Source organism: Chrysochloris asiatica, unplaced genomic scaffold (assembly GCF_000296735.1).
Source record: "Chrysochloris asiatica unplaced genomic scaffold, ChrAsi1.0 scaffold00219, whole genome shotgun sequence".
In the NCBI taxonomy this organism is placed as follows: domain Eukaryota; kingdom Metazoa; phylum Chordata; class Mammalia; order Afrosoricida; family Chrysochloridae; genus Chrysochloris; species Chrysochloris asiatica.
The window spans coordinates 1,811,941-1,839,636 of NW_006408737.1; the positions used below are offsets into that span (position 1 = coordinate 1,811,941).

The 27,696-nt window shown below is 43.2% G+C and overlaps 1 protein-coding gene across 2 annotated transcripts in view; it reads right to left on the reverse strand.

The window, feature by feature from the left end:
- SCUBE2 (signal peptide, CUB domain, EGF-like 2) overlaps positions 1-27,696 on the reverse strand; it is a 134,006-nt gene that overhangs the window by 71,492 nt on the left and 34,818 nt on the right. For both annotated transcript variants that reach the window (XM_006872992.1, XM_006872991.1), the window contains exons 3-7: positions 24,742-24,867; positions 15,159-15,293; positions 7,508-7,633; positions 2,489-2,605; positions 1,690-1,779 (exon numbers count right to left, since the gene is read on the reverse strand). In XM_006872992.1, the coding sequence (XP_006873054.1) occupies positions 1,690-1,779; positions 2,489-2,605; positions 7,508-7,633; positions 15,159-15,293; positions 24,742-24,867 (594 nt within the window). The remainder of the gene's footprint in view (positions 1-1,689; positions 1,780-2,488; positions 2,606-7,507; positions 7,634-15,158; positions 15,294-24,741; positions 24,868-27,696) is intronic.

The following is a 27,696-nucleotide window of genomic DNA, read 5'->3' on the forward strand; positions in this document are numbered from 1 at the left end:
TCCCTACCCCTTCCTGCTCTTTGAACTTTATCCCTGGGCAAATGCTACCCTTTTGAGTTCGTATGGTTGATTATTCTAGAGTGTGTACCTCTTTGGCAATATTGTTTACCCTATATACCCGTCTATTGTTTGGCTGAATGTTGAGCCATGGGGTGAGTTCAGTTTCAGACCTGAAGGATATCAAGAATAGTCTTGGGGGTTCTACCTGTCTCTTATCTTAAGATATGTTTTTATGATTCTGAATTTTCTTCCACATTTTTCTACCATTCTATCTACCATCTTCTTTTGTGATCCCATTCAGAGCCATCAGCAAGGGTAACCAGACACCATCTAGTCTTCTGATCTCAGCGTCATAGAGGTTGGGGTTCACATGGTTAATTAGTCCATTGGATTAATTCTTTCCTTGATTCTTAGATTTTCTTCACTCTTCTTTGCTCCAGATGGGGAGAGACCAACTGTTGCACCTTAAATGGCCACTCAAAAGCTTTTAAGGCTCAGTCATTACTCAGCAAAGTAGGATGTCGAATACTGTCTCTGTGGACCCATTGACTTTGGTGTCCCTCGAGACTATGCCCTGAGCCCCTAGGCCCAGCGACTCATTCCCTGAAGGTGTTTGGTTATAGCTTAAAAGTTTCGTAACTTTGTCCTTGGTATGCTCTACTATATTCATGGATACATATATATAGTGCATATAAATACTTGATGGAAATATCCTTTCAGATCTATATATACTCATGGATGCAGTCCCATTAGCCTCCCACCCTTGTTGAACTTGTCTGTTTATGTATCCACTTGTAGCTTATTGTTATTATTGTTACTGCATAAAGTCCTGGTGTGGATAAGCACTGGACTGCAAGGTCTGTCTGAACCATAAGGTTGGCAGTTCATTCACCAGCTGCTCCTCACAAACCCTATACAGGGTCGCTATGGGTCAGAACCAACTTAATGGCATTTAACAATAACTCTTATTGCAGGCTTGGGTATGTAATAGTATTTTCCTTTGCTCCTGCTCAGTGAAAAATAATAATTTTTAAAAGGCAGAAAAGATCTTAGAACTATTACCTGATTGGTTATCAGTGACTACTGTTAAAAGATCAGTTTTGTTTAGTCAAACTATGCTTTCTTCAGAATAGCAATCTGTCAAAGGACCTGTTTACTTCCCGCCCACCATAGCTACTGCCTCTACTTTGGCTCTTGCCACTAACTCAGTTGTTGGACCTATTGGCAGACCTTCCCATGCCCCACAGCCAAATGATACTCTTCTCCATTAATTTATTCTATTGTTAACACTGGCTGAATTTGAAGAAACAAACAAACAAACAAAAAGATAAATTGCCATGTTAAGCTAGAGGCTGCCCAAAGTTAATCTCTCGTCATAGTTATTCAGAAGGAAGGAAACTGACCGCCCACTACGTTCCAGGCACTGTTGCATATTATGATCTTAATTGAGCTTTAGTGACAGCTTGAAGAAGTAGGTTTTATTATACCCATTTTTCAGAACAGAAGATGGAGGCTCAGGGCAGTTTGCCCAAGGTCTCACAGCTGGCACTGGGTGAACTTGGCAAGAGTAGTTTATCCTGGTCCAGCTGGTCTCAAAGTGAATGGCCCACAAGCTCAGGGCTGATGCAGTAAGATGGGGAGGGAAAGGGACAGTGCCAGTGGTCACAGGAGGGAGGTTAAAGCACCTACCCATAAGCAGCCTTCGTTTCACCCGTTTATCCCCATCTGCCATTGATGTGGTATTGCCCTCCATCGCCTCCAAGGCAGTGTCCTCTTGCTCTACAAGAAGATGCAAAAGAACACAGTTCTCAGACAAAATGAGTCAAATTATTCATTCCCTGCACCACCACGTCTGCTGGCTCTCAGATATGAGAACAATTTAAGATATGTGACTCTGTATACCCCATAGAAATGTGTTGTAATGAGGTTCTGTGGGGAAACATAGCATGATAAGTCCACAGATCCTTAGTATTTTAAGTATATTGCATTTTAAGTATATTGCAATGATAAAAAAAGACAGACATGAGGGAATGTAACCTTGAGATTCACTCTAGTTCCCTTAGTGCAGGACATAACAAACTTTGGGCCTGGAAACCTCTAAAATGGAACTAGGAAAAGGCATGCCATCCTAGTTCCTGCTGACTGTAAAGGTCTCTGTCACCCCAAGTAGCTGGCTCTATCTTTATCGATATATGCTGTCCTCATCTTCAGAACATGGGTGTCAGGAACAGCCTGGTCCAAGAGAAGAGGAATGCCTTTCCAAGGTCACACAAGGAAAAAGGGTCTAGACCCCAGTTTCTCCTACACACCCCAGGCTCACACCCCTCCCACTGCAATGTGTAAAGTGATATGAGGCCTGGTGGGAGTGGGGAGAGGCAAAGGCTCCAGAAAGTCCCTGCATTTGGTGCTAAGCACACTGAGGGTTCCTGCATTCAAGGCATGGACAGGCTGGGACAGACCTTCCCCCAGTGTGGGAGGCACCACTCACCAAAGCAGCTCCGCCCATCTGTGTGCATCTTGTACTGTGGATGGCAGCTACACTCTGGGCCTGCAGCTGTGTCCTCACAGGAGTGCTGGCAACCGCCATTGCCATGGTTACAGGTCACTGAGAGGAAAATGAATTGGTATATAAAGCACTGAGATTTCCACAAGCAGGCCTGAGTTTGCTCAGGAAGAACTCGAATTTTCATTCAGCGCCTATTTGAACACCTTGTATGTGCCAGACACTACGTATGATAGAGAGAAGTCCGATTCAGAGTGTGCCCTGTGGAGAAGACAGACGTGTAAACAGACTCACAATACATGTTGTAGAAATGTAGAAACACAGGTTGGAACACAGTCATATAGAAAGATGGAGGTGGGAAAGTCAAGAGATTTTCACTATTTAAGGAAAATTGTATCAAGAGAATCTAAACTAGTCCTTTGCTCTTACTAGAGATATTTGCATGTTAATGCAGCTCTAAAGGAGTCTAGGTGTGAGCCTGTAGAATAAGCATTTGACTGCTAACCACAAGGTCTGTGGTTCAAACTCACCAGTTAATCCTCGGAAAACTCCATACAGGGTTGAGTTTCCAAGTTTCCGCTATGAGTTGGAACCAACTTGACAGCACATAATAACAACAGCAACAAAGAGACTTTGGGGAATGCAGTAGCACTTTAAACAGACAATATTTAATTTGTACATAACCCGTTGACTCAATTCCTACTCATAGCAACCCTATAGGATAGAGTAGAACCATTCCATAGAGTTTATAAGGCTGTGGTGCTGTCAGAAACACACTGGACTGCTAACTGCAAGACTGGCAGTTCAAGCCCAACAGCCCACTCCATGGGAGAAAGATGAGGCTTCACGCTTCCGTAAAGATTTACAGCCTCAGAAATCCTATTGTTGTTGTTAGGTGGCATCAAGTCTGTACCGACTCATAGTGACCTTATGCACAGCAGAACGAAACACTGCCCGATCCTGGGCCAACCTCACTATTGTTGCCACGCTTGAGTCCATCAATGCTGCCACTTGGCCAATCCATCTCGTTGGGGGTCTTCCTCTTTTTCTCTGACCCTCTACCTTATCAAACATGATATCCTTCTCCAGTGACTGGTCCCTCCTGACAATATGTCCAAAGCATGAGAAATGAAGTTTGGCCACCTTGGTCTCCAAGGAGCACTTTGGCTGTACTTCTTCCAAAACGGATCTATTGGTTCTTTTGGCAGCCCATGGCACTTTCAGTATTTTTCTCCAACACCACAACTCAAAAGCATCAGTTCTTCTACGGTCTTCCTTATTCACTGTCCAGCTTTCACATGCATATGAGGTGACTGAAAATACCATGGCTTGGGTCAGGCGCACCTTAGTCCTCAAGCTGACATCTTTGCTCTTCAGCACTTTAAAAAGGTCTTGTGCAGCAGATTTGCCTAATACAATATGTCGTCTGATTTCTTGACAGCTGCTTCCGTGAGTGTTGATAGTTGATCCAAGAAGAATTGAAGTCCTCAACAACTTCAATCTTTTCTCCATTGATAAGAATATTGCTTATTGGTCCAGTGGTGAGGATTTTTGTTTTCTTGACATTGAGATGTAATCCATACTGAAGGCTGTGCTCTTTGATCTTTATCAGTAAATGTTTTATGTCCTCTTCACTTTCAGCCTATGTTATTGTTGTCAGGTGCCATCGAGTCGGAACCGACTCATAGCGACCCCATGCACAGCAGATCGAAACAATGTCTGATCCTGGGCCAACCTCACTACTGCTGCCACACTTGAGTCCATCAATGATGCCACCTGGCCAATCCATCTCGTTAGAGGTCTTCCTCTTTTTCTCTGACCCTCCACCTTACCCAGCATGACATCCTTCTCCAACGATTGTTTCAGCCTATACAAGGCCATTAATAGTTGGAATCAACTCAGTGGCAATGGGTTTGGTGGGTTTTAATCTTTACAGAGCAGACTGCCACATCTTTCTCCTTTAGGAGCTGGTGGTTCAAACTGCTGACGTTTTGTTTAGTTGCCAAGCACTTTCGCCACTGCATGAAGGTTCCTTAATTTGTCCATATCTGTTAGGATTTCTCCCACTGAACGCCAAATGAACTAGTTCACAGGGAAGGTTATCAGAAGAAATGACAATTCTGTATACAATTAGTGCAATGGTAGCCAATAATTATAAAGACTATGTATGAATTACATTGATGACAGGCAGAAAAACCAACAACTCGAATACTGTCTACTTATCAGACCTGTTAACAGGGGTTAACTTTGGAAAGGTAAGGGGAGAGGAAGGAAATTACATGCTTTCTTTATATACTCTGGACTGTTAGGATTCTTATGTAATCATGTGTAATTTTCCTAATTTAAAAAATGAATAACATATTTGTGATGCAAGAAAAATGTTATGTGATCACAGTTATGTATAAATTGTGTAGGCATACAGTCAACTAAATAGAAATATGAAGAAAAAGTCAAGACAATTGGTTACATGGTGGGATTCTGGATTTTTTTTTTCTTTTCTTAAATTTGTTATAATAGTATTTAAGCAGAAACAGTTTAAAAATATTTCAATTAAACAAAAACTTTCAGGTGTTCTACCTCCAGCAATTGACCCTTGAAAACCTATAAACTGCTTTGCATCTCCCTTCACAACTATGTCTTTAGAAGAGCCGGAGCCTCCTTTTGATGATATCCAGAGGCAATTCTGTACCTTGGTCAGGAGACATGGTCTTCACTCTGCTAAACCCACTGGGAGCCCTCCCAGAAAGCCTCACTTGCAGGGGCCCTGAGATCACAGAGGCAGTGGTTTTTCAGAATTCTTGCCTTCCATGAGGAAGACCCAATAGATCCATTTTGGAAGAAGTGCAGCCAGAGTGCTCCTTGGAGGCCAAGATGGCCAAACTTCGTCTCTCATACTTTGGACATATTGTCAGGAAAGACCAGTCGCTGGAGAAGGATATCATGTTTAGTAAGGTGGAGGGTCAGAGAAAAAAGGAGGACCACCAATGAGATGGATTGGCCAGTGGCAGCATTGATGGACTCAAGCGTGGCAATAGTAGTGAGGTTGGCCCAAGATCGGGCAGTTTTGCTGTGCTGTGCATAAGGTCACTATGAGTCAGTGCTGACTCGATGGCACCTAACAACAACAAACATGAGGAAGACCCAGGTTTGATTTCTGGCCAATGGGCCTCATCCGTACCTACCACCCATCTGTCAGCAGAGGCTTGGGTGTTACTTTGATACTGAATGGGTTTCAGCAGAGCTTCCAGACTAATAAGGGCTAAGAAAAGAAAGGCCTGGTTGTCTGTTTCTGAAAATCAGTCAATGAAACCCTGTGATTCACAATGGTCTGATCCCATTGTATATGAGGTCTTCATCGGGTGTGGACCAATTAGGGGGCAGCTTACAAGAGCTTGTCAGAATCTGCCTGTTGTCTGAGTATGACTGTGCACTAGCTCTGATTTGGCAGGCTTGAAGGCTGCACTCTACTTTGTGATGCAGGCAGTGAAGAGAAGTCACACTTGGGAAGCTGTCTTCTCATCTCTTAACCTCTAAAGTCTACTCAATGTAAAGAACAATTCCTAGCAAGCTGCAGCAGTCTTCTGTCCCTAGCTTTGGAAAAACACCATGAAGGGAAACTCAGTGTTCTCTCTGGTATAACTTGGTTGGAGTCGGTTCCAGCTCATAGTGACCCTATATAGGGTTTCTGAGGTTGCAAATCTTTACGGGAGCAGAAAGTCTCATCTTTCTTACTTGCAACAGCTGGTAGTTTCAAACTTCTGACCTTGAGGTTAGCAGTCCAACTCGTAACCACTATACTACCAGAGCTCCTTCTAGTGTAATCTGTTGTGTTGTTGTTATGTGCCGTGGAGTCGGTTCCGACTCATAGTGACCCTGTATAGGGTTTCCGAGGCTATAAATCTTTATGGGAGCAGAAAGCCTCATCTTTCTCCCGTGGAACAACTCGTAGTTTCGAACTGCTGACCCTGAGGTTAGCAGCCCAATTTGTAACCACTATACTACCAGGGCTCCTTCTAGTGTAACTAGTAGCTTAGAAATATCTTTAATTGCCAGTTGTTTCCTCCTACTCAGTGGAGTTCCATCATTCTCAATCATTCTGTGTTGGCTGTTTTTAAACTGTGTGTATCATTTATTCACTGATTCATTAAACAAATGTGACTGGACACGCACTATGGTAGGCACCAAGTAAATATTGAAAGCTTAAAAAATAAGACCAGTCCCTGACAGACACATAAATACATAATTCAACCTAGAGTGCTATGCACTATAATTGAGAAATAAACAAACTCTTTTGGGGATGAAACTGTAGCATGGCTGCCCTGTCCAAACCATCTGGAAGCCTTCTGAGGTAGTACTGCAAAGGATTAGGAGTACAAACTTTAGAGTTAGGTGGACCTAGGTTTGAATCCTAATTTGTGGTTTACTCTTTCTGTGACCTTGTTGCTTTAACTTCTCTACAATTTTCTTACCTAAAAGTGAAGATACTAATAATTTAGGATTCAATGAGATAAGGCATGTGCTTGAGACAAGTCTTTGTATATAATAAATACTCCAAAAACAGTAGCTAATGTCCTATTGTTACTGGAAATTAGCCAAGAAAGAAGAAAGGCTTGGGAAAAGACTTAGAGGCATGAAAAAACATAGGCTGGTCTTCAAAAGGCAAGGAATTGGTTTTTGAGGAAAGGATGAAGATGAGGCTTGTAAAAATTAGGTAGCAAAGCATTATCAGACAAGACAGTTAGCTTTTTTCTATGAGAATAGTGAGACCTACACCCCAACATTTATACTTTTTACTCCTGAGTTTAATTTCCTTCCAATTGGTTCCTTAAAAGGACATCCCCTTCCTTCCCTATGTTCCCCTAGTTCTGCAGTCAGCTCAGTGCGTCTCTGCCAGCTGCCTTCCCCAATGCTGTTGTGCCATGTGGTGATGCTTCTTGTGCCAGTGATACAGAAAAACAACCTCACGATGACCCCCAGCATGGGTGTGTACCAGTCCGTACTTACAGATGCAGTCTCTCTGGTTCTTGGCCAGCTCAAAACCAGGCCTGCACTCGCAGGCGACGCTGCCCCTCGGAGCCTCCTTGCAGATGTGACTACAGCCATGATCCTTATTCATGCAGCTCAGGCCCTCTGCAAAACAGCAGCATGTGGCAGGTGACCAGCTGTGGTCAGAATATTGAGCTAAGGGGTGCTTCAAGGAGCTAAAGGGCGAGCCACAGACTTTCCTGTCTGGGTCCCCATCAGCCCCATGTTTTAAAAGAATATGTCATTACTGTTTTTTGTTTGTTCGTTTGTTTGTTTTCATCTTGGTTTCCCTTGCATTATAATATAGAGTAGACACTAAAGAGGGAGAGAAAGGAATAGTTAGAAATACCACATTAGAAGGCTTGTAAGTCCGTCTTCTGCCTATGACTGATTGGAATACCTAAATTGGGGCTACAGCGTACCCAGTGAACGAGGCTTCTTGCGGAGCCTTTGCAATACATAAAACTATGGGTGGAAACCAGAACAACATCCAGATCTCCAGAGATGAGAAATCTCCACTCTAAAGGATGAGCAGACCAGCCTGGAGTGGCTAGAAGAATAAAAGATACCTCTTGAAAGAAAAACCTGCAGGAAAAATGGAGGCAGATGGGCTGTTACTACAAGAACAAACAAATCGCTTCCCTAGAAAACATCAAGGCAAGTGGCCAGGTCCTCTCAACGCAAACCCCCTTCCAAGACTAAGACTCAACGGAAATACACGCTCTGATTGGTGACCACACACATCACCGATGGGGGGAAGTGGGGTAAAAGCAGCAATGAAACGGCAAGCTAAGCCCTACAATGTTCAGTGGACTTCTGTGGACCCAGTTGGGGACATGGTTGGCAAGCAGTGTGAAGAGGCCTGGGGACACTTGGGCCCAGAGACAGTGGCGTGGCCATGGAGGACTCGAGAGGAGAGTGGAGCTACCGGTTGACGGGAAGAGAAGACATATGCACAGGAGCACCCACACTTGAAGATGATACCCATGTGACCTGGACCGGATGACTGGATAATCGGAGCTCAACCAGGAGAGGAAAGAAGGGGGGGGGGGAGGGGAAGAACAGTCTGATGAACTTGACCTATACCTATGGAGCAGCAACTCAAAAGAGGGAACAAATCCTCACAGCAAGAAACATTCACACACACACCCCACACACAGAGTGGATGGAGAAGGGCAGCTTGGATATTGGATACTCAAATGGGGAGGGGAGGATTACAAAGGCAAAAAGTGACTGGCTTACAAGCTTTCAAGAGGGAACCTGGTGCTAGGGAGCATGGCAGAAGGCAGAATCTCCAGAAGGTACTATTCAATCTGTCTGGGTGGAGCTGATGAAAGGAGATACAGATGGGTAACTCATGATACTGTAGTGAATAATGCTTATCAGGACGGACTATAAGGGTTGGAAATGCAAAGGTAGAAGTTTTGTAACAAGGAAGGGAGTGATTGATTCTCCAAGATAGGAGCGGAGGTCCCATCAACAAAGAAGAGCTGAGAGTGGGACTCTACCCAGAGAAAGAGAGATGCCTGAGATGGAGACAGAGATGATGACGTGGAGTGATAAAATGACTAGGGACTTTGGACCCAGAGAGGGAAAGGGACTGTGGGCTGAAAACGGGGGCGAGGAGAGGGAAGTATAGGGAGCGGGTTTCTGGGATATACCTTTTGCGTGGTTGATGATGCATGGAGGGGATTGGAACCATGGCAGTGAGATGGTATATGATGGAATGAATGTAAAACTAAAGTTCTCCCATGTAAACTATCATATAATTCACAATAAAACATTAAAAAAAAAAAGAATATGTCATTAGCTTATGTGAAATTTGCCAAATGCATAGAGACAAAAGTTTATTAGTGGTTATAAGGGATTGTGGGGAGGGAGGGATAGGGAGTTCTTGCTTAAGAAGTTTCTGTTTGGGGAGATAAATAAGTTTTGGAAATTGATAGTGGTTAAAACAGCAATGTTTTTGTTTTTATATATTTTACCATAATAAAATAAAAAATAATAGATGATTTTGGATATATTTTTTTTAAGAGAAAATGTTGTTGCTGTTAGGTTCCAACTCATAGTAACCCTGTATTGGGTTTTTGAGGAGCGGCTGGTGGATTTGAAATGCCAACCTTGTGGTTAGCAATCCAGTACTTATCCTACAGAGCCACACCAGGACTCCAAAAGATAGAATATGTCATTAAAGTCAAACTGTTCAATTAACAGAAGCACAAAAATTTCTCTTATGTCACCCAGAAGATATGATGTCACAACTCTCCTAAATGGAGCCTTTCCAATTAATTGTAAAGCAAGTTCCTCCCAGGAACCCTCTATTGGGTGAAGGATCAAAATCTGCTCACCCCAGAAACCAGTGTTCAGACTCTCATGTCTATCTTGTCTGCTCTCTAGCAGAGCAAGAACACAGGGACAAAGGAGAATCCCCCTAAGAAAACTTGTAAATAGACTGGTGAAGATGCCCAACTTCTCACATACCCTTGAAGATAATTTTCAAAAAAACTTCCATCCCTGTCTCCCGCCAAATCCACACTTTGGAGGTGCACGTGCCTACTGCATGCTGACCATAATTACATAACCACACACACTCCTGCCTGGGGACCTCTATTATGTGACTCACTCTCAGTCCTTTGTCTCCTCCCTCAGCATGCTCAAGCCATAAGTCTCTAACAGATTGTTATTGTTAAGTGCTGTTGAGTAGGTTCCAACTCGTAGCCAATCTATAAAATAAAAGGTTTCCAAGAAGCAGCTGGTGGGTTTGAACCACTGCCCTTGTCATTAGCAGGCCAGTGCTTACCCTATAGCACCACACTTCCTGACAGATGGTATCATAGGAACAACACAACGAAGAGAATGGAACGAGAGACCTCATACATGTGGTTTCTTTTAGCATGTGTATTTTCTGGTGTGGCACTGTAGGATAAGCACTGGATTGCTAATTGCAAGGTCCAAATCAACCATCCCCTCCTCAGAAACCCTATAAAGGTTTGTTATGAGTTGGAACTGACTTGACAGCACTTAACAACAACAACAACAATTTTTTTAGGTATCAATTTCCCTTAACCTCAATTTTATGGTAGTAGTGGCAGGAAGTGGGATTATTTTCCTGGATAGTTTAATGTGCATCTAAATGATGGGAACTCCACCTATCTATAAGTTTGTCAAACTGTGGTGACTTAAGTATGCTATGAAGCTGAAAGCTATGCTACCAGTAGTTCCAATACTACTAGTGTCGTCCGCTGTGGATAGGTTTCAGCAGCGCTTCCACACTAATACATACTAAGATTAGTCAATGAAAACCCTGTGGAAAACAACAAAACATTGTCCTTTAAGATATTGCAGGATCGGGAAACACTTCCTTCCGTTGTATGTGGGTTCATCATGAGTTGAAGTCAAATCAATGGCGACTAGTACCACCAACAACAAATGATGGGGAGATAGCAAGGTAACACTCATGTGGTTCACCAACATCAGGGTTTGTCCCCAAATCAACTATCCTTGCTATCTTTGAGACCTTGCTGCCTGCCAGCACACCAAAGAGTATTTCCAAAACATTTGCTTAGTTTGTACTGCATAATTAAGTGCCTGTTCATATGTTGCTTTTTCACATTTGTGTAATGTAACTCTAAAACATCATTGAGAGTAGGGACGTTGTTCTCATTGGCTGTCTATTAACATGACATCTTCTAATAATGGGCATTGTTGTTGTTGTTGTTGGTATGTGCCATCGAGTCGGTTCCGACCCATAGCGACCCTGTATAGGGTTTCCGAGGGTGTAAATCTTTACGGGAGTAGAAAGCCTCATCTTTCTCCCGCGGAGCAGCTGGTAGTTTCGAACCACTGACCTTAAGGGTCGCAGCCCGATTCGTAACCACTACGCTACCAGAGATGTTTTAAACATGAGTACAAAAAGTTTTCATTCAACTTCTCTAGGATCCAAACCTGTTCCCTGAAACCTATGTCCAAAGGAGGCAAAAAGTCTCCTCTCTCTAATTCTCACCACAGAGTGGCTGATCTATGCTGAAGCAAATGCTTAATACAAATAGATACCAGCCCCTATTCCAAAAGACAGCACAACAGTTAATACAGCCCATACTCTCTCGAGTGGTTCTTAAAACCATCTTGTTTTTTATCTGACAGTTTCCAGCTGTTTGCACTCCAGCTCTCAATCTGCTGGATGTTACTGTGATCCATTCACCAGGCCAAGAGCTGTTGTCAATTCACACAGAAAGAGGTATGCATTGGATTGGTGGAAAGCTCTCTCTTTGCTCAGTCAGGAAGATGTTATTAGTTCCCCAGCACCGAGATGGCACAGGGAGGTGGAAGCCGCCTCTGGAAGCAGTGTTCTGTTCTCCTGAGACGGTCCAGCAAGCACCACATTTGTCCTTGGGTCAGCAGAGTATTTGAAATCACAGGTTCCAGGAGCACCCAGAGGTAAACTGAACAGTGCCCAAGAAATGACAGAGCAACACCTGGGAAGCACACATCCCAATAGGTCAGCTTTTTCTTCTTCCTCTTCTGTTTTTTCCCCACTCTGTTTACAAGTCTGTTAAGACATTTGAAAAGTGACCTTTACTGCCTCAGAGCAATTCATTTACGCAAGAAATATTTCCTAAGAACTGACCATGTGCCAGATGCTGTGGGGATTCACAAAGATGTTGCCCCTTGAAGTAGTATCACATCAAACTAGACATAAAGTTACCGGAAGGTAATGGAGATTTAAATGGCTCTGGAAGTGCTCAGAGCTTTCCTAAGAGGTGACTCTGAAGCTTTTCTGAGTTCTCTGACTCAAGCAAGGCCACTGCTAGAAGAGGTCAATAATGAATGGTCCTAACTCTTGCCAGAGCCTGGCCTGGCAGTCGCATTTAGAGTTATTAGCTGACCAAGAGGAAAACAGCTCAGGAACATTTGAAACGTGCCAGCCTGGTGCTCCCCAGGCTCAGGGTTTCACTGAAGAATATTTCTGGAAGCAAAATGAAAATGTGCTCTGATAACAGGTCAAGAAACGTTCCATAAAGTAGCAAAAGTGCCTGCCTGCTGAGAGTACAGCCCCTTCCTCACTACCCCAACATCTTCCTCACCACTCTGAAAAGGCAGGCAGCACAACCATCTAAAAATATTCTCAGAACAGACAAAACAAGAGAGGAATGCTCATTTTAAGAGCCTGAGCACCCATGAATAGGAACAAAAGCAGGCTGGGGGTGATGTGTCTCTTCCCAGTCGACCCCCATTACATGGGTGAAAACACACAGTCTCTTTACCAGAACTTTGAGATCTCTTAGGAGCAAGGGAAAAAAAACCCAAAAAACCATCAATCACCCTTGCTTTCCTTCAGAATCTGCTATCATAATCTTTTAGACTGTAGAGAGTTTCGTAAATAATTATCAAAAACAAGAGCAGCAACACTACAAGATATTCGTGTACCGTATTACCTTCTTTTAAACATTTGTAGGGAAGAAATGATGGGTTTTTATGTCTGTGTTAATGTCACTTACAAGGGTTAACTGTGCAAATCAAGGCAGAAATCCTAGAGGGACACTATTTACAGGTTGTTCTATTTGAAGAGTTAAAACCTTCGACTGAAGGGGCCTCCTTTACAAACTGCTATAATCTGTCGGCTTGTGCTGCTATGGATTTGCCAAGCAATCAGGTTGAAATTCAACAGAAAATCACATAGTGTGCTTCCAGACCACAACTCAAATTCTTGGATTTTGGTTTTCGTTCCAGACAAAAAAAGTTCACTTTAAATACCCTTCAGGGGATCCAAGAATGTCTGAATTGTAGGAAATTTAGAAAGCACAGTTTGTGGAAAGGGAACTAACTGCTTTTGTATTTACTTCTGTGATGGGAGTATTACAGTCTGTAGCTGTAATCATGGTGGGGGTTGGGGATGCAGGAGGGAGTAGTAGATGGTCGTAATCACTTCAAGTTGCTTTGTGAGCCTGTGGAGTCAATTCTGGGGGTGTTGAAGTAATGGCTTCACCTGTGAGCCTAAGTTGACCTCCCCAGTCACCTAAAGAGAAAGTCATAGGCCCCAGGGAGCAGCTTAGAGCTCCCAAGAGGGAGACAACCTGAGATTGGATCCCTCTGAGCTGTGCATCTTCATTTCATTCCTGCTACCAGTTCTGCCGGCACCAGGCAAGACTGCAGTGTACTGAAGAGCTCAGTGAACCTGGCAGGAAATCAAAACCCAACTGCTTCTCTACTACAGGCCAAGCCTGGCATGAGATAAAATTGCCTGATTAGAGCCAGTGTGTGTGCCTGTCCTGCCCCAAGCATTGAGAACAAGCTGACTCATGAGTGATGTTAGGCATCAAGCCTGTTGTTTTCTTTGACAATTCTTCTTAGTACCCAAGCAAGTATTCTAGTCAAGTGTCTGGTATAAGCCATCATTCTGGGAATAATGGAGGGGGAAAAAACAATCTTCTATGAAGAAGCCCTTGTGAAAATTCACTTAAACCGTGATTAAAACAGTAAATCTACAAATTCATGATTAAAAACTTTGTTGTTGTTGTTGTTGTTATGTGCCATCGAGTCGGTTCCGACCCATAGCGACCCTGTATAGGGTTTCCGAGGGTGTAAATCTTTACGGGAGTAGAAAGCCTCATCTTTCTCCCGCGGTGCAGGTGGTAGTTTCGAACCGCTGACCTTAAGGTTCGCAGCCCAATTCGTAACCACTACGCTACCAGAGCTCCTAGATTAAAAACTAGAAGCACTTAAAATCACCACATTGTTAAGTTATGAAAATGAATGAACAACACAAGCCAAAAAGAGTTTCCCCCATAAAAGCAAGCAGATGCAAACCCAGGAGAAACACAGGAACCAAAATGTGAGTCTCTGGCTTCATAAAGAGCAGAGAAGAATGAAAGGGAAGACATTTGATTTGAAATAGATGCTTGGTTACATGTATTTAGTATCCCTCCTTCCCAAAAACTCACTAAAATATTCAAGGAATATAAAAAGGTATACGTGCAAAGCAGATCATCAAAAGATAACAAAAAGGAGGTCATCAGAAGAGAAGAGTTTTGGGAAAATATATGGAGGAATGTAGGTGATGACAGGGAGTGAATGAAGCCACAGCACCGACGGTCCAAGACTGAGGAAGGAGTCCACAAGTCCCTCAGAAGTCCAGAGGCTCAGAGCTCAAAAATGCAAAGCATAGGGAAGAACCAGATGTAGCTTGGGGCTTAAAACAGAGCAATTCATTGAAAGTCTCCTTAGGAAGGATCCAGGCCTTCTCCCTACCCTCACAGAGCAAGGAGCAGGCTCATACTGGTACAGTGGTTTGCAGCACTTTTTTTGTAAAACTTGGCACATCATCTATTGTATTTCTCCTGAGACATCGACTCATGTTTGAAATGTTCTCTACTTAAAGATTAGAATCAGAGAATGTGAAGTTTGAAGGGAACTCAGAACTCACTCAATCCAACCCATCGATTTTGACAGGTGGAAAAGTTGAAGCAAAAATAACTTGCCCAGAGTTACCCAGTAGCAGAGTCTGAACTAGTCCTCATGCCTCCAGAATTGTTTAGGCCCCAGGCTTCTCTCTCTAAGTTCACTGCTGGTGGAAGGGAGGAGGTCTCAAGTATGGCCCTGGCCCTGCCCATGCAAGGCAGGACAGAGATACCTTCTGAGCGGTGAATGCATGTGTGCTGATTGTCACTCAGGAAAAACCCCTCTTTGCAGCGGCACTCGTAGCTCCCCAGGACATTGACACAGGTGTGTTGGCAGCCGCCATTGTTCTCCAGGCACTCGTCCACATCTGTAAGGAGAAAAGAGCCAGTCTTTGCTTTTGTGACTATTTAAACACCCCACCCAGGCTGCAGTTCAGCAGAGATGAGGTTCCCTCTTCAATTCCTTGCATCACGGAAGCTCTCAGAATCTCAGCCCATCAGACCCACAGAAGATTAACCCAGACCTCATTAGTTTGGGACTTACTTAGGTAGACCCTCCTCACGAACAAAAGAGAAACAGTTCAATAACTATTTACTGGACATCTTCTCTTTCCAAAGCACTGTGCCAGAGTAAACTGTAAAATACAGATGAGTAAGACAACATTCCTCCCTTCTAGGAGCATGCCTTTCAATACAGGGAAAGAGACAGACACAAATAATGCTGAGATAAGAGAAAAGGTGGCACAAAGCAAACAGGTCATATCTGGCTGTGGTGGATCAGGATGGGTCTTAAGAAAAAGCTGGTGAAAGACAGAATTTCTGCCATTATACATCAGGAGAAGGGATTCCAGGCAGAAGATACAGCATGAGCATAGCACATAGGCTGGGAAGCATGGAGTATGTATATGCAAAAAACAGTGAGTCATTCAGTTTGGCTAGAGCATAAGGTACATGGACATGGAGGGAAGTTACAGGAAATAAAGTCGGAAAGATAGATTAGGTTCACAATGCTGAGGATCTTGAATACCAGGCAAAGAAGTTCCTTCGTACTTGAAGGCAGTTGGAAACCAATAAAGCCAAGGAAGACATGCACAGACCCTTGCTTTAGGGAAAATAAGGCAGCAATTAAGGGTAGGTCACAGGGAAGGGGAAATCAAACTCCTGAGGTTCCAGCTTCAAACAAGGGGCTAAAATAGCCATGGCTAGTGCTGGTGGGCCCTGGTGTGGCCCTGTAGGATAAGCATTGGACTGCTATCTGCAAGTCGGTAGTTCAAACCCACCAGCCACTTCGTGGAAACCCTTTACAGGGTCTCTACGAGTCAGAGCTGGTGGGGGTGGGTGGGTGAGGGGAGTCCTTGTGGCACAGTGCTTAAAACACTCGGCCAGTAACCAAAAGGTTAGCAGCTTGACCCTGTCAGACATCTGTGGGAGAAAGGTATTTCCATAAAGACCTACAGTCTAGGAAATCCTAAAGTGTAGTTCTACTACAGGGTCACTGTGAGTTGGAATTGACTGGATGCCAATGTGTTTGGTTTGGTTTTTCTGATTTGAGCTGGTGGGGCAGGACCTGGAGTCAGGCAGTGAGATTGTCTAGGAGGAACAAAATAGAAAAGGCATTGTGGCATGAAACCTTGTGCTGTATGGTGGAACACTGTTAGAGGGACTGAAGCTGACACCAAACCTTTTGGCTGAGAAACAGAGGAGAAAGCAGAGATAGGTACAAAAATAGGGATGGAGATATGGGTGACCGGAACCAAGGCAGGAAGCTAATATTCCAGGGAGAGCAGGAAAACTGAGCCAGTTGGTTGGAAGAGAATCTAATCTTGTAAGTACAGCTTTGAAAATAGAAAATAAAGTGGTGAATGTAGATGAGATAGCCAAAGATAGAAATATGAGAAGACAGAGAAAGGGAATAGGGAGAAGACAGCCAGAGCTAGAATTCTGGAGAATACCCTATACCTCACAAGCGGAAGCCCCAGAGAAGGAGCTATCAGAAAGGCAAAGGGAAGAAAACTTCCCTGATCTGCCTTCTACCATAACCCCCCAAAGGACCTTACATTGTGTCTTATAATACCCTATCAACGCATACCTCACTGCATTCTCAAAATCTTACCTGTCTCCACTAGACTGCAAACTCCTTGAGGGCAGACTTTAGCTGCTTATTAACTGTTTAAAGAATGAACAAACAAGCAGAAGAGCACAGCATTACTATTGCCAAAGAGGGAAACTCAAAGTAAAATCTCAGTCACGGCAGAAGCTCAAGGAGAAATTGCTATAAAAGCAATTTATTTTCTCCAGCCTAATTTCTCACATGCCTATCACTAGCTCTTGGGCACATTTGTAACAAGAAAATTCACATTTAAATATCTGTTATCTGCTTTCAAGTTTCAGATCTTACAGTCATCTGTCTTCCCACACTACCAACCAGATGCCTGGCTAAACTGATGGGACACAAGCCAGCCCCTAAAATCTAACACACTTGCCCTTCTCTATGCCAAGGGGTAGACGAAGCACATTCCTGAGGATGAGCTGTACTGGAGCACCCCAGGCTTAGGTGCTCCACAGTGAGGACTCAAGGTAAACAAGAGACATCTATTTTCTTAACACCAAAGTCTGGATAGTTTTGAGTAAAGGTCTGCTCCCCCTTTGAGCTAACAGCCCCTCCACCTACTCACTTCACATTCTCTCCAGAGCAATTAGAACACATCATTAAGCAGAGTGATGCACCATAATTGGGTAAATAAAAAAGTGTGTGTGTGTGTGTGTGTATTTACATACACAAATAACAGTTCACTATTGTTAGGTGTCTTTGAGTTGGTTCTGACTCAAAGTAACCCTGTGCACAATAGAATGAAACACTGCTCAGTTGTGCCACATCCTCACAACCATGGTTATGCTTGAGCCAGCCCATTGCTGCTGCCACTATGTCAATCCAGCTTGCTGGGGGTGGGGGAGTGTTTTCAGCTCTTTTGCTGACCCCCCACTTTACCAAGTATGATGTCGTTTTTCAGGGATTGGTCCCTCCTGATAACATGTTCGAAGCATGAGAGCCAAAGTCTCTCCATCCTGACTTCAAAGGAACATTCTGGCTGCACTTCTTACGACACAGATTTATTTTGTTCTTCTGGCAGTCCATGGTATTTTCAATTTTCTTCTCCAGCACCATAATTCAAATGCATCAATTGTTCTACAGTCTTCCTTATTCATTTTCAAATTTTCACATGCATATGAGACTACTGGAAATACCATGGCATGGGTCAGCCATAGCTTAGTTCTCAAACTGACATCTTTGCTCTTGAACACTTTAAAGAGGTCTTGTGCAACAGATTTGCCCAATACAATATATCCTTTGATTTCTTGACTGCTGCTTCCATAAGAATTTATACTGAATTCAAGCAAATGAAATCTCTGACAACTTTAATCTTTTCTCCATTTTTGTTTTCTTTACATTGAAGTGACACCCATGCCAAAAGCTGTGGTCTTTGATCTTCATCAGTAAGTATTTTAAGTCCTCTTTGCTTTCAGCAAGGAATGTTTTATCTATCATCTGCATATCACAGTTGTTAATGAGTCGTCCTCTAATCCTGATGTCACGTACTTCTTCATATAATCCAGTTTCTCAGATTATGTGCTCAGCATACAGATAGGATAAGCATAGTGAAAGAATACAACTCGGGCACACACTTTTCAGTATTTCCTTGTTCTGTTTGAATGCTTACTTCTTGGTCTATGTACAGTTTACTCCTGAGCAAAAGTAAGTGTTCTGGAATACCTATTCTTAGCAATGTTATCCATAGCTTATCATGATCTACACAGTCAAAAGACTTTGCATAGTCAATAAAGCACAGGTAAACATCTTTCTGGTATTCTCTGCTTTCAGCCAAGATCCATCTGACGTCAGCAATGACATCCCTTGTTTCACGTCCTCATCTGAACCTCTGTCAGTTCCTTGTCAATGTACTGTTGTGGCCATTTTTGAATAATCTTTAGCAAAAGTTTTTACTTGCATGTGATGTTACTGATATTTCAAGTTGGGGCTTGGATTTTTTCTTCAGTTTTTTCATTTTGAGAACTGCTGAGCATGTTCTTCCTTTTTAGTTTCCTAATGCCAGGTCTTTGCACAATACATTATAACACTTGACTTTGTTTTCTCGAGCTGCCCTTTGAAATTTTCTGTTCAGATCTTTTACCTCCTCCTTTCTTCCTTTTGCTTTAGCTATGCTGGAGAGCAAGTTTCAGAGTCTCTTCTGATATGCCTTTTGGACTTTTCCTTCTTTCTTGTCTTCTTAATGACCTTTTGCCTTCTTTTTAAATAATGATGTTCTTGATGTCATATCACACATCTTGTGGTCTTAGGTCATTAGTGTCTAATGCATAAAATCTATTCTTGAGATGGTCTCTAAATTCAGGTGGGATATGTTCAAGGTCATACTTTGGCTGTTGTGGACTTGTTTTAATTTTCTTCAGCTTCAGCCTGAACTTGCATATGAGCAATTGATGGTCTGTTCCACAGTCTGCCCCAACCTTGTTTTAGCTGATGATATGGAGCTTTTCCACCATCTCTTTCCACAGATACAGTCAATTTGATTTCTGTGTTTTCCATTTGGTGATGTCCATTTGCATAATCATCTTTTATGTTGTTTAAAAAAAGGTATTTGCAATGAATAAGTCATTTGTCTTGCAAAATTCTATCATGCTATCCTCAGCATCATTCTAGTACCAAGCCAATATTTTCCGACTACTGACCCTTTCTATTTTCAACTTTTGCATTCCAATCACCATAAATTATCAATATATCTTAATTGCATGTTTGATCAGTTTCACACTGAAAAATTTGGTAGAATTCTTCCATTTCATCATCACTGACATTAGTTGTTGGTGCATACATTTGAGTAATATTGTAATAACTGGTCTTTCCTGTAGGTGTATGGATATTATCCTATTACAGACAGTGTTGTACTTCAAGACAGATCTTGATATGTTCTTTTTGATAACAAATGCAATGCCATGCCTCTCCAATTTGTCATTCCCTGCATATTAAATCACGTAACTGTCAGATTCAAAATGGCCAATACCAGTCCATCTCAATGTCTCACTAATGCCTAGGATACTGATGTTTATGCATTCCATTTCATTTTTGACAACTTCCAATTTTACTAGAGTCTTCCTTTGTACATTCCATGTTCCTATTATTAATGGATGTTTCAGCTGTCTCTCTTTGTTTTCAGTTGTGCCCCATTACCAAATGAAGGTCCCAAAGGCTTTACTACATTGGCATCATCATGGTCAACTTTACTTTGAGGAGGCAGCCTTCCAACCTGAGGGGCTCACTTTCTGACAATATTCTGGTGCTATTCATAATGTTTCAATATTCAATATTCCAGTGCTATCTGATGGTGTTCCACTGCTATCGTAAGATTTTCAGTGGGTAAGCATTCTCCTTCTTCCTAGTCTGTCTTAGTCTGGAAGCGCAGCTGAAACCTGTCCAAGATGAGTGACCCTATTGGTATTTAAAATATCGGTGGCATAGCTTCCAAGAATCATAACAACATGCAAGCTACCACACTATGACACACTGACAGACAAGTGGTAGAACAATTCACTAGACTGGATGAAAGAAGCCCTGGTGGCACTGTGGGTTAGGTGTTGGGCTGCTATACCTGGATTAATGGTTCAAACCCACTAACTGCTCTTCAGGAGAAAGACGAGGCTGTCTGCTTCCATAAAGATTTACGGTCTCAGAAACCCTGTACAGGGTCACTTTGAGTCAAAATCAACTCAATGGCAATAGATTTAAGTTGGTTTTGGTTTATGCTGAAAGAGTTTCTCAAGACTATGAAACAGTGGTTCTCAACCTTAGCTACACCTTAGAATCCTGATGCCCATCTCACTTTTAAAGAGCTTGATATAACCAGGCTTGGATGAGGCCTAGGCAATGGTGTCTTTCTAAAACGTCATGCTCTTTCATAGGTGGTTCTAACATGTGGCCAGGGTTGAGAACTGTACTGTAATACCAAATAGCTGGCATGTACAACCACACACTCAATAAACAGAAACTGCATTCAGGTGGAGCCAGCTGCATTGAAGACAGCTACATTTGGTTTTTCAGGATCTCAGGCATTCAGTATCTCAGTACATTCTGGGTTTAGTGCTAGAGCTAAATTGTGTTTGTTCTCGGTATATTCTGGCTAATATATATGTGACTAATGTGTGGTTAGGGGGCAAAGGAGATGCTAAGGGCCATCCCAGAGAACACAGGAAATGCCACTTCTGAAAAGTGTTTGGCATTGAGCTTCTTTCTTGTCACAAAATGCATCTGCCCTTGTTTCTTGCAAGTCTGAATGGCAAGAAGTCTCTATGTGTGCTGGTCCAGAGCTTCTAAACTTACCACTTCATTTTCTCGTGCTTTTCTTTTAAAGAATCTTTTAGCCCCTTCAGACATAGAAGCTCAGTATCCCTCTGAGAGGCATGGAAGGCTCAAAGTCCACAAAGGTACTCCAAGAGAAATGGAGACACTGTGGAAATATCTGTATTACCCTGGCCTTGGGATTTCAGAACAAAGCCATGCCACCCAGTCCTGGCCCAGGTCCTTAATCCTCAGATGGTTCTGCTCCTTGCTCTTAAGAAGCTCACACTTTCTCCCCTGGGATTGAGCACAGGAGTAATGACCGGGTTTGCCACCAGACACAAAGCCTCAAAATGCCACTATTGGTAAATCAAAGGCGAATGTGAGATCTCCCCTGAAAAATGGTACAAACATACTATATACTTCCCAAAAATTAGACTTTGGAAGTGATTTCGTTTTTCTGAGTTTGAAATTAATTTGTGTTTGTTTCCTGTTCTTCAAATACTTCTCAACCATTTCTATTTGTGGTATTGACTATGTAGAAAGTCTGCAGAGGGGTCAATGAGCCCCCAGCCCCCAATCAAATCTTACTGACTTGGAAGACCAAAATTGTTTGTGTACTAAAGAGCCTGACTTCTCATCAGAGCAAAAAGAGACAGAGTCTATATCAGGATGGGGCTCCAGGTGACACTAAAGTGACCATGAAAGGGTTGAGTCCAGAAGGAAACACTCCCTCCTTGAGGTGTGGCAATATAGTCCCACACTCAAAAAATTTCTGCCTGCACATATCCAGTGACTTTTGCACTGATCTCAAAGAACTTGATCAAGTGGTCATTCTTATGCACCATAGAAGACATCTGAATAGCTTTCCCTGCAGAGCCAGAGCCTGGCTCAAGCTGATACATGGACATCAGCAGATCAATCACAGGAAGGGTCATCAGTATCCTCTGACATGGAAGGCCATGTGTCTCCCATTATGTCTCTTGGGCAACTAATAAAAGCAGCATTGGGGGATGCGGGGGTAGGGTGAAGGGAGGGAGGGGAAGGTGGAATACAGGGCAGGGAATAGACACAGGATAGTTTGGGTGCTGGGGAGGGGGCAATATGCAAGAAATCGGGGGATGAATGGAAGAACAAAGCAGATAGGAGAATAATTAGGCAGGTTTGTATGGGCTAAGTTGGACAGAGGTAAAAAATGATGTATGCACACCTTGGAACAACAGGACTCTGGGATACAGGGATTGAGACATGGCTGGAATGGGCGAAAGGTGGAAAATAATGTTAAGATGCTTGGCCATCTTTTGAATCTTGGTTTCCCTGGCATACCATTATAAAATAGACACTGAAGGAGGAGAGGAAGAAATAGTCAGAAATATCACCATAGAAAGCTTATAAGTCTGTCTTATGCCTATAACTGATTGGAATACCTAAAATGGGGCTACAACGTGCCTAGTGAAGGAGGCTTCCTGAGGAGCCTCTGCATTATATAATACTATAGGTGGAATTCTGAACAGCATCCAGAATCTTCAGAGGTGGGAAATTTCCACTTGAAAGGATGGGCAGACCAGCCTGGAGCGGCTAGAAGAACAGAAGACACATCTTGAAAGAAAGACTGACAGGAAAAATACAAAACAATACAGGAAGACCAACTGATTACTACAAGAACAAGCAAGTTGCTTGCCCAGGAGACATCAAGGCAAGTGGTCGGGCCCCTCAGAGCAAACCCCTTTCCAAGACTAAGACTCAGTGGGAATACTCTCTCTGATTGGTGACCACATTGGTCACCATGTTAGGGGAAGTGAGGGAAAAATAGCAATGATGCTGCAAGCTAAGCCCTACAATGTTCAATAGACTTCTGTGAACCCGGGTGGAGACCTGGTTGGCCAGCAGTGTGGCAAGAACTGGGGATTCCTGAGCCCAGAGTCAGAGACATAGACACAAAGGACTAGAGTGAAGAGTGAAGCATCCAGCTGATAAGAAGAGAGGGCATATGCATAAGAACACCCACACTTGAAGCTAATACCCACTCAACCTGGCTTCAATGACTGGATGATCAGAGCTCAGCTGGAAGAAGAAAGAAGAGGAAAAAAGAGTAATCTGATACAATTTGATGAACTTGACCTACACTTATGGATGCAATAGCTCAAAAGAGGGAACAAATCTTTATAGCGAGGATTATTCCCAACCCCTCCATACACAGAGTAAACAAGGATGGGCAACTTGGACATTGGCTACCCAAAATGGGGGAGGCTACAAAGGCAAAAATTGACTGGCTTATAAACTTTCAAGAGGAAACCTAGATCCAGAGGACATGGAGGAAGGTATCCAATCCATTGAGTAGTATCCAATCTGTCTAGGTGGGGCTGATGAAAGGAAATGCAGATAGGTCTCTTGTGATATAATAGTGAATAATTGTTATCAGGACTGATGTGAGGGTTGGAAATGTAAACGTAGACATTTTGTAGCAAGGAGGGGAGTAATTAACTTTTCAGTCTAAGAGCAGAGGTCCCTGGGACCATCAAGGGAGAAGAGCGGAGAGCAGGACCCTACCCAGAGAAGCAGTGACGCCAGAGATGGAGGCAGAGATGATGACGTGGAGAGATGGAGCAGCTGGAGATTTTAGACCCAGAGAGGGAGAGGGGTTGTGTGCTGATGACCAGGGGGCAGGCTTTGGTTGGTTGGACTGTAACCATGGCAATGAAACGATATACAATAGGATGGATGTAAAACTAATGTTCTCCCATGTAAACTATCTCATAATTCACAATAAAACATTTAAAACAACAACAACAACAAAGCAGCATTGGGATGCAAAAAGACTTGCTGCCAGGTGTGCTGCATCCATTAAGACCATCCAACACGCAACCCCATCCAATGTTTTATTCCTGGCTTAAGGAACCAATGTAAACAACATCTCTTATAGTCCTTAACTCAGCAACTGAGACTCCAGCAGATGTTTCTGTTTTGTGGAAAACTAGGAAAACGCTAATGGAAAGTTTCTGTGTGTCTTTCTTTCTCTTAAAAAAAGCGGGTGGGGTGGGGTGGGGGGCAGTCTATATGGCTGGAATCCAAGCACACATTTGGAATCTTTCAGGACAAGGAAGTCTACCTAATTCCAAAATAGAGATGCTTACAGAACAAAAGGAATGGTTATAAGTGAGGATCTTTTGAATTATAAGACCAAAAATATTAAAAGTAACAAATCAGGGCTAGAAAACTAATAAATAATAATGACCCTGACCACCCATTTCCTCGTGCAAATGGAGGATTTATATTATGAATCATCACATGAAAACAAAAAATACTTTATCTGGTTTTCTATCAGGGAGTCTGGTTTCTCAGGGAACAGAAAACACAAGTCTCTAGCTCCAGTTTGTTTTAATGAGCATATTTTCATCAAAGGAAAGAAAAGGGTGAGGATTCTGGAAGATGTGTAAAGGAGAATTGCTATTTCCAAATGTTTTCCTCACCAAGACAATTGTGGCCATCGTGAGCCAACATGAAGCCATCAAAACAAGTACAGCGATAGTTGCCTGGAATATTCAAACAGTCATGGACACAGCCTCCATTGAGTTCATTTTCACATTCGTCAATGTCTGAGGAAAAAACAGAAGTAAATTAAACAAACGTCAAATCTTTGATATGGAGCTAAAATCACAAAGTTTACTCCTATTCGACTCCGTTCATTACTAAAGATTGTTGTTAAGTGCCCTGGAGTCAATTTTGGTTTGGACTCATAGGAACAGGGCTTCTGAGGCTTAATTAAAATCACAATAAACTGCCATTTCATACTCAAGAGTTGTTAAGTGCCTTGGAGTTATGTTATGTGCCATGGAGTCGGTTCCAACTCATAGAGACCCTACATAGGGTCTCTGAGGCTGTAAATCTTTATGGGAGCAAAAAGTCTCATCTTTCTCAGGTGGAACAGCTAGTAGATTCAAACTGCTGATGTTGAGGTTAGCAGCCCGACTCATAACCACTATGCTATCAGAGCTCCTTTTCTGATACACAGCAACCATGTATAGGGTTTCGAAGGAGCGGCTGATGCATTCAAATCAACCTCTCAGTTCAGTGCTTATCCTACTGCACCATACCACGCTATAACAAAAAAGATGCTGTTAGAACAAAGGCCCTAAGGCAGGGAACATGCCTGGCTTCTTTCAGGAATAACAAGAAGGCCAATATACCTATAGTGCGTGAGCAGAAAGAAAATGTTAAGGAGAGATGAGAAGATGGCATTGCCATTCCCTAGATGAAGAATACACTGGAGGACTGGAGTAGATTTTAGGGTAGAAGAGATTGGGCTGGGGAAATCAAGAATTCCATTCTGGATTTAGAAATAGATAGTGGTGATAGTTACCCAACATATGAATGTAATTAATGTTTATTTAATTAATGTAATAAGCTAGATGCTTCTTAATAAATATTTGCTGTATAGAAAAATGAAAGAAAGAAAAAAGATGCTGTTGTTGTTGTTGTTAAGTGCAGTCAAGTCTGTTCCAAATCATAGTGACTCTGTGTGGGTTTGAACTGCTGACCCTGTGGGTAGCAGACCAGGGCTTATCTTACAGTAGGAATCCAATAAAAAAGACACTAACAAATGTTGTCAAGGATGTGGAACACTGGGAACCCTCATACATTGCTGGTTGTTGTTAGGTGCCATAGTCAGATCCAATTCATAGCGACTCTATGCACAACAGAAGGAAACACCACCTGATCCTGTGGCAACCTCACAATCATTATGGTTGAGCCCATTGCTGCTGCCACTGTGCCAGTCTATCTTCTTGGGGTCTTCTTCATTTTCACTTGACAATTTTATGACACATAATGTCCTTCTCCAGGGACTAGTACCTCCTGATAATATGTCCGAAATGAGCATTCAAGGATTGGTCCCTCCTGATAATATGTCCCGTGAGCAATCTGGCTGTATTTCCAACACTGATTTGTTTGTCCTACTAGCAGTCCATGGTATTTTCAATATTCTGCTTCAACACCTTAACTGCATCAATTCTTCAACAGCTCTCCTTAATCACTGTCCAATTTTATATGCATATGATGCTATTGAAAATACCATAGCTTGGAGAGGACTTCTGGTGCTTCCCTGACCAGGCAGCTCAGGTAGGGAAGTCTCAGGGAAAAGGGGTGGAATCGCACATAAGAAACCTCTATCTAGCAGACAGACAGCCTTTGAACAAACATAAGTTCTTATATTTCAACATTCTGAACTCATTTTTTAAAAAAGATCAAATTGCTGAGGAATTACAGGCATTTTGAGCTTTTGCCTGCCTGCACGTGGCTCCTGCTTCCACGCCCGCGCCAGCGAGTGCCTCTGCCCCTGCAGACCTTGGAATGCAGGGCTAGAGCAACCCCACTTAGAAGGCTGCATTTCCAGAGAAAAGGAAGCATAAACTAACAAAGCCGAACAAATAGAGAGGGATATTGGCGCGGATATCAGGAAATTCAGGGTATCCACGGTACAGAGAGACTGAGAGAGGCATTTTTTACGTCATCAAATACGGACACTACCTCCCTGCAGCCACTACCCCCAGCCCTCTACTGCCCCGGCCTAGGCCAGCCCTCTGCCAAGCTGCCGAGGCTCAGGAACGCCCAAGGAACAGGCCCGCCCACTGAGGCCAAGGCCTGCCCTGAGGCCCAACCCGCCCACAGACTGGTCACAAAGGCCCAGGCCCAATCAAGGCCCGGTCGCCACTGAGGTCCACGGCCCCCAAGGCCCAACCCGCCGCGTAGCCCAGTCGCCAAGGCCCAGTGCCCCTGAGACCCAATCCGCCCTCAGCCCAGTCCCTGAGGCACAGGCCCCCCGAGGCCCAATCCGCCCAACCCGCCCACTGAGGCCCAAGCTGCCCGATGCCCAGCTGCTGACACCCAGGCCCCCAGAGGCCCAAACCGCCTGCCCTAGGCTCAACCCACCCGCCTGAGGCCCAAATAGCCCGCTGCCGAGGCCCAGGCCCAACTGAGGCCCAAAAAAGTTACTCTGAGTTAACCAATAAGGAGAGGGAAAAGGGAAGACCACATCCTGATCACATCTTCCTGGAGGTAATCAGAAAACATAAAAAAAAATTACCAAAACACATACTTAATTATTAGGGCCACAGATAAACATTAAACATGTCCAAGAAGCAAAAGCAGATGACCATATCGGCACATGTCCAGAAAAAAGATAAAATATCTGAGACAAATGAACCAGAAGTAGGCCTTCTCTCCATGCTGGAAGAAGGGCAGGCCTTGGGGATACCTGAGAAAGAAAAATAAGGAAGAAATCAGGAAAGCGCTACAGGAATAATTAAACAAGATAGATACAGCAGTGGTAACAATCCAAAACCTACAGAAAGAGGTCCAAACAATCAACAACAAAATGGCAGAAATAGAAAACTCCCTGAAAGGGCAAAGAAGTAGAATAGATGAGA